Raw genomic sequence first — 16,745 nt, forward strand, 5'->3', positions numbered from 1 at the left:
GTGGACCCATTTCCCTACAGCATCCCACTCCCTGGAATAACTTATTTGTGTACTTGTCTCTTGTTTATCTTCTCCTCCACGATGACACAAGCACAGGGATTATGTCCAAGCAAGAGATCCAGGCTCTAGGAAGTCTGCGGCTAAAATTTCTGAACGAGTTTATGTAAGGCACATCTTCTTATGCCCATTTCATGGATGGGGAAATCAAGGTTCACAGGGAGAAGGAGTACGTGTGCTAGAAGCCATGCAGTTCCAGTCTGTTGGCATGAAGGGCTGGGTGGGTCCTGCCAGCACCGTTTGGCGTGCAGGGCTGCAGTCCTGGAGCTTGAGGTTAGAGGTGGGTGCGGCTCCGGGAGACAGCTGAGACTTCACGTGGGCGGGCGCTCGCGGCGGCGGCGGTGGCAGCGCGGGCCGGCCGCTGCAGTGCTGGCAGGCTGTGGCTAAGCTGGAAGCAAGGAGGTTAAGCTCCGCACTTGGACAGCGCTTTGGCCCCTAGAGAAGGTGTAGTATGCGCCCCAGGGCCACGTATCCTGTGGGTACAGGGACCGCAGCGCAGCAGGGGCGGGGCGAACCATGCAGGCATTGAGCCTCTTGGAAGCAGAGTTTGCTGCTCTCCTTTGCTGGGGCTGGGCTTCAGGTGGGCTTCCTAGAGCCTGAGGCTCAGAAATGTACAACCCAGTAGGGGGAGCCATCCTGCCTTGCTGAGGACCTGGGCCCCAGAAGTGCTTCAGTCTCCTTGCCTGAGACCTGGATGTCCCGGTACCTGGAACTGTGACTGCCAACAGAAGAGGTAAGGAGTACACCTGAAGTGGCTGGGCATGAGGAGATAGTAGCTGTTTGCTGAGATTGCAGGAAACAAGACAAACCTCCTTCTCCATTCTTACCTCCCTGGGAGACTAACATTGTTTTGTTCATTAGTTTTCCACCTCTGTTTGGGAAGACAGGCTACATTGCATTTCTCTGGGTAAGTGGGGTTGCAACTTTTCCCATGTTGTCTTCAGAGCTGCCTGGGAACTAAATTCACAGCATTTTGTTGACCTTGCAATATAATCTGCCTCCCCTCCCAGAATTGCCATCCCTTAAGGTGTGACAGGACTTCCTGAGGCTCTTTGGTCCCCGCTGGTCAGGGCCACCCCAGCTGCCCTGGGGAGTGTATGTGATCACCTGGAGGAGATCCCAGAGTTGAAGGTACAGACTGGAGGTAGCATGAGGAAGGAAGGAAGAACAGGTGGGAACTTTGAAGACACAGATAGTGGTGCTCTCATTACCCTTCATTCCTGTGTTTCTCCCCCTGGCAGCTGTACTCTTTGACTCTACCATGTGCAGGAGGCCTCCCAGGATCCAAACTGCTGGGAGGGAGACACCTCTTTCTAAGGACGTTATTACATTAGAGACTGATGGGGAAGAACCAGGGACTAGAGAAGGCTGTGCTTTCCTTGGCGCCCCCTGGTGGACACTCCCCGCTAGTGTACTGGGACTCTAAGCTAGCGTGTGGGGACTACAGGGCAATGGACTTTTGGCATGCTGCCATTCTCCCTGACCTACAGAGGCCCTGGGGCTTCAGGAATGCTTTCACTCTGGGTTGAGGCACATGGTAGTTCCTTCAGGTGCTCACTTGGGTTCTGAGCTCCATGAGTGGATGAGATGTTCATCTCCAATTGTGCCGTGCCACTTTCATGAATCAGTTTGTCTCTTGCTTTGGTACAAACTCCCCTTTCCTCCTTTAAAATCTCTCTATATTTAGAAAGGAGACAAGGGAGCCAGAGATTTCAGAATCAAACTGACCAGGGTTCCAGCTTCAGCTCTGTTCCTTATGAATTGTGGGACAACAGCCAGGACTCTTCATTTCACTGAGCTACAGTGTGCTGTTTTTTAACATGGGATTGATTTTAGATGGAACCAGGTGAATTTATTAACTTTATACATGCTCAAACATGGTCATATACTGGCAATTTTATAAAAAGGCTTCATTATAGGTCTGTGGTGTGAACTAGCATGCAGTGGATGGCAAGTGAGAGCTGATGTCTCCTCTGCTCTTGGTCTCCTGGGAAAGCTCAAGCCTTCCAGGGTGAGGAGAGCCCCTCCCTCTTTGTGGTCTCTTTTCCAAGATGGGGAATAGGCTTGCGTGGTTGCTCTCCAGCTCATTCTAGGGGTGCTGAGGTCTCTTAGGTAGGGTTGGTGGAATAGTGGGGAAGGGAACTAACATTTGATCAGCACCTACTATGTGCCAGGTTGCTCTGGTTCCAAAATGAGGAACTATACTCCCTGGCAGGTGGCTAATGAAGCTACTGAACAGGGGCTCATCCATCCAATTATACTCATTTGCTCAAAGAACCAAGATGGAGACTGGAACCAAAAGAGTGCCAGGAGTGGGGGCCCAAGTCCTATATGTTCCCATCAATCTCTTCATCCTCTGGCCTGAGAGGAGCCAGACCACTCTGCAACATGGGTATTACTTACCTTTCACACTGTACAGCTGAGGAAACTGAGATGAGGAAAGTTTAAGTGACCCTCGCGTAGGTACCCTCTCATAGATGGCAGAGCTGGGATTTGAACCCAACTCAACCATGTATGCTGCTGGCATCGAGGATCATTGGGCAGTATGCTGCTCTTTTTTCACATAGCTAGATGGTTGTAACTATGTTATAGAAGATATTTTTCTTGACTCCAGAGGCCCTGAGGTGACCTGAGAATGAGGTCTATAGCCCCTTCTTTGGTGTAAAGGCCCCAGCTGCCAGGTGATCCACTCCCTATAGTCAAATGGTCTCACTCTGGTCATTCCTAACCTTAGATTCTTTAGTTCCAATTGCTGAATCTGGAGCTGTGCCATGATAGCTTCCTATAAGGCCCTGGGTATACCTGGATCCCTCCTCCTTCCTAATCTGGTTCTTTTCAGGCAACTCCCTCATGCATCACCTCATCTCCCAGCACATTCTCTGAAAAGTCAGCTGTCTTGCTGACCTGAGGTTCAAGGATTTGAATTGCTGCTGCCTTGGCCCTGGAGTGTGTTTCTGGAAATCTGCAATCCCTGTGTACATAGGGCCCCTCCAGGCATAAATTTGTGGCGTCTGCTCCAGGATGGCTCTTCCCAGCCTCTAGAGCTCTAGGGAAAGAGGCAAGGACCAACGGATAGTTTCACTTTCCTGACCCCCCAGTCTTCTGCATCCTGCTTTATTGCTCTCTCAAGCCCTCTGTCCTGTCTCTAGAAGCAGCTAAAAGGGCTTAATGACTGAGTTGTGGCATTGGAATGGTGTGTCCTTGCCTACTTGTGACTTGCAAGTTAACGCTCCATCAGTTCTCTGGAAAAGGAGCTGCAAGTCCTGCTGACTCCCAATGCTGCCTTCTTCAGAGCTCTTCTTCTGTCATAGCCTTCTCCACCACCCTTTTCTGTGCACTCAAATAACCTTTCTGGAATGCATGTGGCTTGCTGTCACCCCTTCAGTGGCTTACCTAGCATCCCTCTTACTTAGCATTCTATCTCTCCAGCCTCATCATTTACAACTCCCTTCCTCCCACCCTGGCTCCAGTTATTTTGAGCTGCTCCCCAGAGGCTCTGCTCTGTTGCACTCTTTTCTGCTGTCCTCTGCACCTTGAATTCTCTCCTCCGCTTTGTCTATTTGAATGGGTGACTTGCCTGCAGTCTTTGAGCCCAAGATCAATGACACTTCTCTCATCTCCCTGCTCTCTGCTCCTTCTCTCATCTCCTAATTCAGAGGCACCCCATACATACTGGTTTTGACAATAGCAATTTGGTCTTGAGGTCCATCTGCATTCCTAGAAGTCAGTTTCTGTGGTCTGGTATGGCCATGGCTATATGAGTCATCTTTGCAGCCCTTGTTTCTAGACTAGGGCTTGGCACATGTAATTTAGTAGATGAATGAATGAAGCAGTGATTGTTTTCTGATCCTTCCCTGCCCCTGCCTAGTAACTCCCCTCTGATCATGCTACAGCCGGTGGTTTGGATTTGCTGGCATTGCCCCTCACTGATGACCTAGTTCTGCTCTGTCTAATGGTCAGCCAGATCCTTGGGTATTTGTCCCATTTGCTGCATCTGAGGCCAGTACATCAGTGGTAGCTGTGGCTTACTTCATGTGTTTGATCATGTGTACTTTATTTTGTCATGTTTAACTCCACATGGCCCTTATGCTAGTAAATCATGGTGCTGGCAAAACTATCCTGCTTCCTGAGATCTGGAGCCCAAATAACCAGACTATAAGCTGTCAGGAAAATTCCTGGTTTGACCTTGTAAATGATTCACTTATATAAATCAAATAAGGTTTATTTCTGTAAGTCAAATGTACGTTGAGTGACATTTATGGCAACTGACAAATAGCTACTGATCTCTGGTTAATTCAGCCTTACTCTGTAAGAATTACCTTTAGAGCTGGGGAGATAGCTCAGTTGGTAGAGTGCTCACCTCGCAAGCACAAAGCCCTGGGTTCAATCCCCAGCACTGTAAAAAAAAAAAAAATTACCTTTAACTTGGAACTTGATCATGAAGAAGATTAGCTATGTTCAAAACTAGACATAATTGATATGTGGGAATTATCGAACATCTCAAATAGAATGTTCTGCTATGAATAGTGTTTGTCAAAATAGGACCTGGCAATCACGGGCATCAGAATCCTTTGGGACACTTGTTAAAATACAGATTCCTGGGCCCCATCTCAGACTCACCTAATACATTCTAGGGTAAGGGGTCCTGGAACCTGTACTTTCAGTATGCCCTGGAGTAATTTTGATGTTTAATGAAGGTTGAAAACTGTGAGCCTGTGGGACTAATGATAACTGGAAAACCTGTGAACCCGTGTGGTAAATTGTATTGATATATATTGTGATAAAATGGGTGACTTTACATGTCAGAATGTCCATCATTCTGACAGGTTCTAGAGTACAAGTCCCAACTCAATCTTGACAGAGGCCCCTTTGCTGGGGAGGCCCCAGGGAGAATCAACAGCCTGTGGTAAGGCATGGAAGTGTGGAACAACTGGTGTATTTAGGAAATGCAAACTGCATCAGGTGACTTGAGATACACATGGTGAGGGCTCCAGGGAGAGTGATGAGCAGCCCGTGTCCTTGGCCAGGACTGTGTGCACACATGGCGGCAGCAGAAAGAAGGTGGTGTGCTGTGAGCTAGTCTTTGCATACCTGAAAGTCATCACCTTTGCCAAGTGTCACCTGAGGAATGAGACTGGCAGGTCAGGTAGGGACTGAGACCAGGAGGGTGCATTTTATGTTGACTTCCAAGGAGTGATTCTGTCCTAAAGGGCATGAGGTGACATGAGAAACTTACATACTTATTGTGACCAGCAACATTTACTGCTGTCTCCATTTGGATAAAGTGCAACAAAGGGTAGAATTCAGTCCCTGAACAATTCTGCCTCTGAACTCTGAATACAATTCTCTAACTGGTATTCTAATTCAAAAAAGTATCTGCAGCATTAACAAACATCGCACAGCTTTATCACGAATAGAATGAAATGACTATCTGTTTTACAAAACTAAAGTCTAATTGCACTTGCCAAATGTGTTCCTTGTGGAAATTTTTTTAAAGATAAAATTCTGTTGTTTTTCTTCTGTTTGTGTGATGCTATTTTACAGCTAAGAGATTAGTAACTTTCCAATTTCAGAAAAACTTGTATAATGATCATTAAATTAAAATAAATAAAGTTGTGCCTTTTGACTTAAAAAAAAGAAACAGACTTGATTCCTAAGGTCACAGGGAATGTGTGGAACAAATTCTGGCATCAGACAGACCTTGGTTTGTATCTGGGTCCCATTACTGTGTGAGTAAGTTGCCTTGCTTCTCTGCATCTTAGATTCCTCACCAATGAAATGGTTTGATATCCACCTTTCAGAATAAACTAGCTAACATATACAAAACACAACACGTGATCCTCAACATGCAAAAGCACTTCCTACAGGGTAATGTTTATTAGATGCCATTCTCTTCCCTTGAGCCTTAGGTGATAGCTCCTGTTGTCCCAAGATGATACCCTTGGGATGAAGGCAGCCAAGAACCTTCTCCCTGGCTCCAACTCCTTCCTGGATTCCATCTGGAGGCATGATCACTGAGTCCCTTTTGTCTATTGGCCTTGCAGGTATCACGTGTGAATTTGGCCCCTTAGTTCAAGAGATCCTGGAATCTTCTCACATTCACCATGAATACCTCTCGCTTCCTGGCCTTGGTCTTCCCAGGATCCTCACCGGGTAAAACACAAGCAAATTTGATGGTGTCCTATACAACTTCTCTGACCACTGCCAGGATTCTGTGAACCCGATGGCTTTCATCATCACCTTCTACAGCATTGAGACCATCGTGGGGGTCCTAGGAAACCTCTGCCTAATATGTGTGACCATGAAGCAAAAAGAGAAGAACAATGTTACCAACCTTCTAATTGCCAATCTGGCCTTCTCTGACTTCCTCATGTGCCTCATTTGCCAGCCACTCACTGTCATCTACACCATCATGGACTACTGGATCTTTGGAAAGGCCCTTTGCAAGATGTCAGCTTTCATCCAGTGTATGTCCGTGACAGTCTCCATCCTCTCGCTTGTTCTTGTGGCACTAGAGAGGCATCAGCTCATTATCAACCCAATGGGCTGGAAACCCAGCATCTCCCAGGCCTACTTGGGAATTTTGGTTATCTGGCTCATTGCCTGCTTGCTTTCCCTGCCTTTCCTTACTAACAGCATCCTGGAGAACATCTTCCACAAGAACCACTCCAAGGCTCTGGATTTTCTGGTGGACAAGGTGGTCTGTACTGAATCCTGGCCCCTGGATGACCATCGAATTATCTATACCACCTTCTTGCTACTTTTTCAGTACTGCATGCCCCTGGGCTTTATTCTGATCTGCTATGTGCGCATCTACCAGCGCCTGCAGAGGCAGGGACGTGTATTCCACAAGGGCACCTACAGCTGGCAAGCAGGGCAGATGAAGAGAGTCAACTGGATGCTCATGGCAATGGTGGCTGCCTTTGCATTATTCTGGTTGCCCTTCCATGTATTCAATACCCTGGAGGACTGGCATCATGAAGTCATCCCTGTATGTCACAGCAACCTTATCTTCTTGGTGTGCCACCTGTTCGCTATGGCCTCTACCTGTGTCAACCCTTTCATTTATGGTTTTCTCAATACCAACTTCAAGAAGGAGGTCAAGGCCCTAGTGCTGTCCTGCCAACAGAGTGCCCCCTTAGAGGAGTCTGAGCATCTGCCCCTGTCGACAGTACATACAGAAGTCTCCAAAGGGTCTCTAAGGCTGAGTGGCAAGTCCAACCCCATTTAACCAGGTTCTGGACTTCTCTTGGCCACGTTACTTGCCAGGCCTTTCTATTTAGCTAAGTACACATGCTGCAGGCTTGAGGGGGCATCCCATCAATCCTGGATTTCAGGTTCAGATAGTCTGGCAAGAGCCTATTTTTACTTCGTGTGCATTGTGAAGTATGACATTCAGATGGTTCAGCTATTTGTTTTTGGGAGAATTCTGAATCCAAATTCTACAGGTCACAGTGAACCTTGTGACTTGAACTGCAGGATGCCAGAGCCGGAGATGTCTGGTTATGACAGGAAGGGTTCATTATAACTCAGCACCAGATGCCTGGCCTGGGAAACCTTGAGGTCACTGGAGTGAGGGAAGTAGCACTTGGAGATAGAGCTCTGACCTTTCATCAACCCTTTCCCTCTGGGAGAGATGATGTTTTTGCAGATGTGCTTTGCAATTGGTAAGAATTCCATAGATGCAAGGCAGTGGAATTACTGCTGTAGCATTAGCACATCCAGCTGAATCCACCTGAATAGGATGGATCCTGGCAGTCATAAGTCCTCATGGCCCTCTGAAGAAGGAGTTTCACTGTTCACAACCTACTCCATTCTTTTTCTCTTTCACTACATTTTCTACTTTATATGGACATTAGTTTGCAAGTATCTGTCTTTGATGAGATTGTCAGAACCTTGCTAACGACATTTGTATTGCCATAGAGCTCATATCCTCAATGCCTAGAACAGGCTCTGACATAGGGAGAGGGTTCCAGAAAAGATTTCCATTATAGATCAATGGTAAAGGTGCCACTTGCCACTTGCTGCTGAGTGTTAGATCACAGGCAAGTGCTCCATACTCTGATCCAGCATGGAAAGGGGTCAGGTCTCAGGTTACTACACCCACAGTCTCTCACTTGCCCTTCCTGACTTCACAAGGAAGCAGGACATAAACTCTGTAGCCCTTCCTTGTGCTGACCCACTACAGAGGTCTACAGTCCTTAAGCCTATGTCTAGAGCCTCGTTCATCCATGCCTTGACCACTGAGACAAGTTGCCCTAGGCCATGGTTCTTTCAAAGTGTTCCCAGAACATTAGCATCCCATTGGCCTTTAGCAGAAGTAGGGTCAGGGATTCCTGAGTCTCACTTAATAAAGCACTGACTGGCAAAAGCAGGGGAGATGGAGAAAACAAGTATGAATATCTCCCTCATGGAGGTCAAGGTTCAGTTCCCTTGATTCTGAACCAGATTCAATGATTGTGTGTGTACCCTCAGCCTCTTCTTACATAAAAGGACATATCAAGATTGTTCCTGGGCCACCTAGGATGGGATGTCCCAGCCTGACTCTTCCTACTTAAACCTAACCAAATGGACTTGACTGAATACACCATGGTTTCTTGAGGCTGGGTGTTCAGTGTCAGGGCCCTCAAGGATTCTCAATGTGAGAAGACCAGCATTGGCCCAACACAGATGATCTATCAAAGGGTCAGGCAGTAGCAGACTGAGCAGTCACATGGTGTCCTTGGTCCTGGGCTCTGCAAGAACCTGTGCAACTGACTCTTGAGACAAGTATTCTTTGAGTCATCTGTTTCCTTCCTGGAACTTTCTGTCTTGTCTCCACTTTGGTTGCATCTCCCATTCAGTTCTTTTTTTAACCTTTATCCTGGATTTTGAGGTGATATCTTGAGCCATTCTTGGACACAGCTTGTGCTTGTCCTCTGGTGCCATCTGCTGCTGACTGTTTCATGTGACCATCTGTCAGAAAAGCCTAGACACTGGCATCCATCCTGGCAAGAAGTCATTTTTCAAGCTCTCCAAAGAATTGAGGGCCACAGCCTTCTCCAGATACCATAGAAGTACCTGAGTTGATTTCTCTTTATCAATCTCAATGATGCCAAAATGCTTGGGGACAAAAAATGCTTTAGGGTATTGGCACACTTGGAGACGGGGGTACCAGACTGAGTATCTGAAGGTGCTTGGTGTTAGGAATTGGGTGGTGGGTGGAAACCTCACTGAACATCTTCTCTGCTCCTCTTCCCTTGCTTAGTGTGTGGCACAGCCCACCTGGATGGCTGTTTCCTGTTCCTGGTTCCCAATAATCCCAGTTGCTTGGATACCTAGACACTTGGTACTCAAAGTATGGTCAGAAGACTATCAGCCTCTCCCTTAATCAGAACTTGTCAGATATGTCAAATTCTTGTTGCCATTCCAGACCTACTAAATAAGAATACACGTTTTATCAAGATTTTTGGCTTAATTTCATGCACATTAAAGTTAAGAAGTTTTGCTCTAGAAACAGATTAACCTGAAACCTAGGGTTACTGGGTGAGTACCTGCAAACACCTACTCTGGAATTTGGAATACAGCTGTGAAATCTTTGTTTCAGACATGTGTCTTTAAACCTGTTATTACTGCAAAGGTGACTCACTTTTGGTTGTTCATGTCATCTCTGGCTGCATGTGAATGTGTTGTTTGTGAAGCCTTTTCATTCCTTACCAAATGTGTATTTGTGTAGTTACATTCAAAGGAAATGTGCCCATTTGTATTCTGCTGTTTCACCTAAAAATGTATCAACAGTTTTCCATCTTGCTAGGTACCATTTTTGAAGTTTGGAAATTGCATCTGTGAAGGTTGATACCTCTCACCATCTCTCTTTAGCTCCAGAAAGGACAGATAATTGACCCTTGCCAACTGTAGTGGGAGTTAACCTTCCTATAGAGGAGCATCATGGTTGGGATTGGACTGCCCACAAAGACTGCCTGAGAACCCTCAGAGTGCAACACCTATCAGAATCCATGTTGTGAAAGTTAAAATCTGCCTAACTCTAGCCCTTCCTTTTTAAAGCAATGTTATTGACTTGATTTTTTTCCTTTAGAAAATAATCACATTCTTGAAAACATGCAGTATATACAAAAATAAAGTTTTTTTAAAAGGAAATCATCAGTAGTTCCACCATCCAAAGATAATCACTATTTACATTTTGATTATTCATTTTTTAAAGTTTGTATATGTATAATTATGTATGCATGTCTTTTTAAAAATATGATTGAGCTCATATTGTGCATATATTGACATTCATAAATAATTTTAAAAAATATTTTGTCTTTTTTTCACCTTTAAAAAGTTTCAGTTGTTCATTTATTAAGTAAATACATCAGGTGCCATGCTAGCTGCTGTAGATACAGTGGTAAATAAAATAGACATTGTCCATGTTCTCTGGAGCTTAGAGCCCATCAACTAGATGTATCTTATTATGTCCTTGATCATCAACCATTATGCCAGATGGAGAGGTTTCTAGACGTACTGCATGTAGTTCTGTGATGAACATCTACATAGAGAATGTTTTCTGCATTTGGAATGTTTTCCTTAGGGGTGATTTACAGAAGTGGAATTGATAGGCTAAAAGACATAGAAATTTTCATGGCTATTGATTTCTGAAGGGGCTGGAACAATTTCTGTTCCCTGACTAGTGTTAGTTTCATTGTTACCCTGGCTACTATTGAGGATTTCCCATTGGCTAAATGTACCTGTCCTGAATTACCTAGCCTGGGATGTCACATTTCCTGTCCCCAGGTTCCACCAGGCACTGTGGGCACTGAGTTTCCCAAGGCCAGCTCATGTCCCTCTGTGGTCTAACTACCATTTAAACAGGGATACTTGAACATGAAAGGAACACTATTAATAACCTCCCTGGGAGGACTGGCAAAACCATCCCAGGAGACTGAAACTTGAGGTCATCCTACTGTAGATAAACCTAATCTCTTTACATACATTGAGTTTTCATTGTCTGGCCCCACCTACCTTTACAGGTTTTTGTTTTTATATATACTGACCCTATCACAGGGTCTAATCACAGTGAACCTGCAGTTCCTCTGCATACCTGGGCTTTATTCTTTCTGTACATTTTTTCCTGCCATTTCTACCTCCTCACTCCACCCTACCCTCAATCTTCTACCAAGTCTGTAATGTCCCCCTCACCTGTCTATGTTGCTATAAATCCTACTGCACCTTCAAAAAGCAAATCCAATGGCACCATTCATTACTGCATTCATCCAAAAAATATTTAGTGATAGCTTATTATGTGTCAGGCACATGGTAGATAAGACTGAAAAGATTCTACTTTTCATGGAACTTTAATTGATCTAGTGCAATTGTAATAACTGGTTCTAGGGATGGGCACAGAGTGCTGTGCTGGAGAGTTACCCTGTTATGTATTCAAAAGAAACATCCACCATCCCACAGATCTCCAAGCTCCTTGAGAGCAAAGCCCAAGAGGCCCATCAAACATCCCTATGGCCTATCATATGCCCTAGGATAGTGCAGGCTCTCAACCAACATTTGTCAAGTGAATAATTAATTTTAAAGAAGCTTATTTATTTAATCTGAAGAGAATTTTCTAACAATTAGTTCAGGATTCTCCATGAACTATGTAGGACCAATCAATGGTGAACCTGAATTTCCATTGATCTTTGAGAAACCCCAGCCCAGGTAGGCTGCCCTTCACCTGTCTTCTGGGGTTTGAGGAGAGTGCTTGGGAGCATGGCTGTGTAACCATGGCCTGGAAGTTCCTCCTTGTTTAAATGTCACCACTTACTTAAAATCCATTCCCTCCAACTCTGAAAACAGTTTATCAGGGTAATTGTATGCCCAGCCAAAGCTCTTAAAATACATATGCTTTCATTCATAAAGCTCTGAATGAGGCATTTGATAAGTCATTCTTCTGACTGCCAAGGAAATCAGGCTGAAAATAGGGCACATTTTCAGAACAAAGAGCTCCAGCTCACTGATGAAAACCCTGAGATACCATATTTCCCTTAATAGGGAGTCTGCTTTGTGATGGCCAGCTGCCTCTGCCACCTTGTAAATGTCATATGTAGTCCCTTCTTGGTTTTGTGTGGGAGGTTATCTACTTGGGCTTTCCTAAAGAGAAGGCCTCTTTTAAGTACCTTCTGTTTTATGAACTGATCATCTCTTCAACCCTCATACCTTCAGCAGTAGGAGATTGTATCTTAACTCTTCACAACAGGTGTTAGCTGTGAGCACTGGTCTCTCCCCCATGTTGCTGGGCACTGTCAGGGTGTGCTGCCCTGTGTCAGTGGAGCCTCAGCAACTGGGGTTTCTCACTGATATATTTAACTATTCACAGCAATGGCCCATTCCAACTTTTGTCTAGTATATAACTTTAAAAGAAATTTAAAATGCAAGAAGGAAAGCGAGAGTTTCTAGAGCAAGCTATGAATAACCTGGATATGAAGTTAGATACACTAATCCTTCATTATTCTCCCTGTATCCCAACATCCTGCTTGTTTGGAAAATTGCTTCATTCCACCATCTTGAGTCTTGACTTTCCAGAAACTGTGCTCATGATCCACATTTTCATCTCTCTGGAGAAACAAACATAAAAAATATTCTCTTTGTATTTAAAACTTCTCCTTTTCTTGAGTTGATACTTAAGACAACCCAGTGGAACTCCCACTTAACTTGAGGGTGAAGGATTGCTGTGCAGTCTCACCTCCCAAGAGATTTTCTGTGCAAACTTGATATGCACTCATTTAACTTTTCCTAAGTCTTTTTGATCTTTGGTTATAAAGGAGCTAGTGTGAACTCTCAAAAGAGTGCAGGCTTTGGAGTTTGGAGTTAGATATGCCTGAAGTCTTAAAAGGTCTTTCTCATAATGTTTCTTTCTTTTTTTTTTTTTACATTTGTATTATGATACAGTGTTAGACCTAAGCAGGAAGCCCTCTTAAAGGGTTCAGCCCCCAAATTGTGATAATTTAGGTCTCTAGAATTCAAGGAATGGAATGGTTGGACAATGAAAGTGTGAGATGGTGGGGAAGAAACAAGCAGTTCTTGAGTCACAGGGAACTTTCTTGTGGTTTGGACATATTCTTATTAAGGACAGGCCAATTTCCCATGAAGGCACATATGGTCACCAATTCTCCATGAACTGAAATTTTCATGACTTCCATAACTGAAAACGAGTTAACTTTTTATTCAATTCCAGTTTGAAATGATAAAGAAAAGCCTCCAGATGGTCAGGTTTCAAAACCTGAATTTTTAATGGAGGCAAAGGAGAAGTACAAAAGCATGGCAACCTTTTCTCATGTCAAGTGGTCTGAGGGTATGATGGGGGAAGAAATTGTTTCCACAAGGAGGCTGAAATTTGGCAATAATAACACAGAGTTCATGGGCAATTTGAGAGGGTTAAACAAGGTAGTATCTTTATAGCATAGGGCCTCTTATCCATGGTAAATGTATAAACCATTTGTCCAGGCCTAATAACAATAACAATGGGGTCTAGCCTGCTAAACCCCTTATCACTCAGGAAGGAAAATCACCATCAGTTATTTCAAGAAAATTTCAAGCAAACACTTGTGAACTTGTTATGAAATTATTGTCTAGATGACTGCAAAGATGTAAAGACAGAATAGTAAGTTGTCACAGAGGGATGAAACATGGGAAGCAGCTTCCATCCTAAGGATAGGGAAAAAATGAGAAGAGGTTGGGCTCATTAAAATCGGGTGCTAGGAGAAGGGGCCTGAGTGTCCTGGGGTCTTCAAGGACAGCACCCTGAGGCTGGCTTTGGAGGTCTTGGAAAACTGCAAATGGGATCCCTGTGCAGCTGTGGGAAGGAGCCTCCACCTATGGAGGAAGGAGCTTCAACAGGTCCTGCTCCCAAGGGAGGCAGCAGAGAGGGAGGGAAAAGCCCTACCTTTCTCCAGCCTCACAGTTTCCCTACAGTGCCCTGTATTGGTAGACTCCACAAGGGAGCAGCTGACCACACAGAAAGGGGTTTGTAGAGACTTAGTCCTCAATCATGAAGTGGGATTTCTAAAGGGTGTTTGTTTATGAAGAATAGTAGCTTACTTTCTGGCAGGGCGCTACTCAAAGAAGACCTCTTTGAGCATTTTGCTCAAGGTCACAGAGCTGATGTGTGGTGCAGCCTTACATCCAAACCTTTAGTCTGTGGCCTACTCTCTGCTTGGCACCACATTAGGATTGATGAAGATAATGCCTGGCACAAGGCTCAAGCAGAAGCTGGGTCATTAGATTCCATGTTTAGTGGAAGCTGGGATGTGCTACTTCTAGGTAAGTTTATCTCATATCTGGGGCACTTTACCAGATGAGGGTTCCAATATATTTCCTTGGGATGTTGGAGTACTCCAGAGTTTCTGGAGTCTCCTGGTGACTTTGGGAAAGGGAATATATTTCTCATCTGAATCTCTCCTCTTAGATTCTCAATCTTGTGATATATTCTGAACATGCTGGTATAGCACTTTTTAGGGTCCAGAGTCTTCTGGTTTATCCTATTCTTTGTTGTATGACTGGGGTTTGCCAAAAAGAAGCACTATCAGGCCTTAGCCTTCAGACTTCTTTGAGAGTATGTCTTTTAATTAACACAGACTCTAGAGCTGTATGGTATGGTATAGCCTCTGGCCACATGTGTATGGCTACTGAGCACTTGAAATGTGATTCATCTAAAGTGAGGTGTGGTAAGTATAAATTTTATAAATTTTACCACAGTTTTAAAGATAGCATCCTCCAAAAGAATGGGATTGTGTCACTTTTTAAATGTGTTGAAATGTAACATTTTAGATATATCAGGTTGAACTATAAAAACTAATGTCATTTTTCTATTTTACATTTAAAAAATAGATTATTTTTAGAGTAGCTTTAGGTTCCTAGCAAAATTGAGCTAAAAGTAGAAATATCCCACATCCCCCAACCCCCTCACACGCAGCACCCCCCGCCCCATTACCAAGATCTCCCTCCAGAGCAGTGCCTTTGTTACAATCTTAATCACACATCATAATCATCCAAAGCCCATAGTTTACATTAGGGTTCAGTCTTGGCTGTGACTGAGTTTGGACAAAATATAATGATGTGTGTCCACCATTGCAGCATTATATAGAGTATTTTCATTGCCTTCAAATTCCTGTGTGTTCCACCTATTTATCCTCCTTCTTCCCAACCCTAGCCAAGCACTGCATGTAGTTGGAATTATACAGTATGTAGCCTTCTCATACTGGCTTCTTCCAGTTAGTAATATGTACTTAAGTTCCCTCTTTGTCTTTTCAGGGCTTGATTCTTTAGTATTGAATAATACTGCATCTTTGGGATCTACTGAAGTTTGTCACTCACATACTGAAGAACATCTTCCTTGCTACCAAGTTTTGACAATTATGAATAAAGCTGCTATAAATATCCACATGCAGGTTTTTGTGTGGATATGAACTTTCAACTTCTTTGGGTAAAAATCAAGAAGAAATGTTGCTGGATTATATTGTAAGAGTATTTTTAGTTTGGAAGAAACTTCCAAACTTTCTCCCAAAGTGTCAGTGCCGTTTTGCATTGCCACCAGCAGAGGATGAGAGTTCCTCTTGTTCCATGTCCTTACCAGCATTAGGAATTTTCACTATTCTGAATTTTGATCATTGTAGTAGATGTGAAGCCATTGTTTGACATTCCTTAACAATGTATGGTGTGGAGCATCTTTTCATGTATCTATTTGCCCCTGTACATCTTCTTTGGTGAGGTGTCTATTCAAGTCTTTTGCGCATTTTTAAAATGGGTTTGTTTTCTTATTGTTGAGTTTTCAAGTTCTTGGTATATTTTGGAGACAAGTCCTTTATCAGTTGTGTCTCCCGGATATATTTTTTCCCAGTCTGTGTTTTGCTTCTTATTCTTGTCATCTTTTTGTTCTTTAAATATGGTTACTAGATGATTTCTGATTACACTGTGACTTGTGTTCCATTCTTTGGACCGTGCTGCTATGAAGCCACTCACTATCCATGTGGTATGAAGTGAACAAAGGAGCCCTTTAAGCTTTCAGCATGTTGTCCACTCATCTCTAACTCAAGCAGCTGGGTCTTTACCACCTATGAGATCAGGGGGTCCATGGCTGTGGGCAGGGCCAACAGTCCTGAAACCTAGTCTTAGGGAGAGGTATATGCAGCTGGTGCACTTCAACCTCATTATTCATTGGCCCTTCCTCTGTGCCTAGTGTCACTGAGACCCCTTGCAAATGGACTGGTCCAAAACAACTTCAGTGTATGATGAGGAGTTTAATTACAGAGCCAGAACATTGGTGAAGCGCCATTCTCCATGAGGGTGTGTGAAAGGATATATTTAGGTCTTAACCAGGTAAACAGGCTAGGAAAAGTCAGAGGACACACATGAGCAATGGTGGGGTAGGGGGTGCACCTGGCAAGTGTAAGAACCTAAAAGGAATGGATCTGGTGCATTTGGGGATGTGAAGGTGGCTGAGGGTGAATCCAGATGGAGACTTGAGATGTGGTGTGTAAGTTCTCCCATCTCAGGTTAAGCAGTTTGGCTCTGTTATATAGGTGAGGAGAGGGCTCCAGGGGATTCCTGTGGGGAATGCCATGATTAGCTTTGAAGTTTGGGAAGCTGCCTGTGGCTGCAGTGAGAAGGAGCAGAGTGATAACTAAAGTGTTCAACTGATTCCTGGTTTCCTCTTTTCTCTG

At 44.2% G+C, this 16,745-nt stretch overlaps 1 protein-coding gene across 1 annotated transcript; it reads left to right on the top strand.

The window, feature by feature from the left end:
• The first annotated feature begins 535 nt into the window (after window positions 1–535).
• LOC124975506 (neuropeptide Y receptor type 4-2-like) lies at window positions 536–10,203 on the top strand. Its single transcript, XM_047538191.1, is given in 3 exon segments — window positions 536–790; window positions 6,102–6,210; window positions 6,213–10,203. Coding segments are annotated over 2 exon segments (1,125 nt in total). The 5' UTR covers window positions 536–790; window positions 6,102–6,161; the 3' UTR covers window positions 7,289–10,203.
• Window positions 10,204–16,745: the final 6,542 nt, after the last annotated feature.

Source organism: Sciurus carolinensis, unplaced genomic scaffold (assembly GCF_902686445.1).
Source record: "Sciurus carolinensis unplaced genomic scaffold, mSciCar1.2, whole genome shotgun sequence".
Classification (NCBI taxonomy): Eukaryota; Metazoa; Chordata; class Mammalia; order Rodentia; family Sciuridae; genus Sciurus; species Sciurus carolinensis.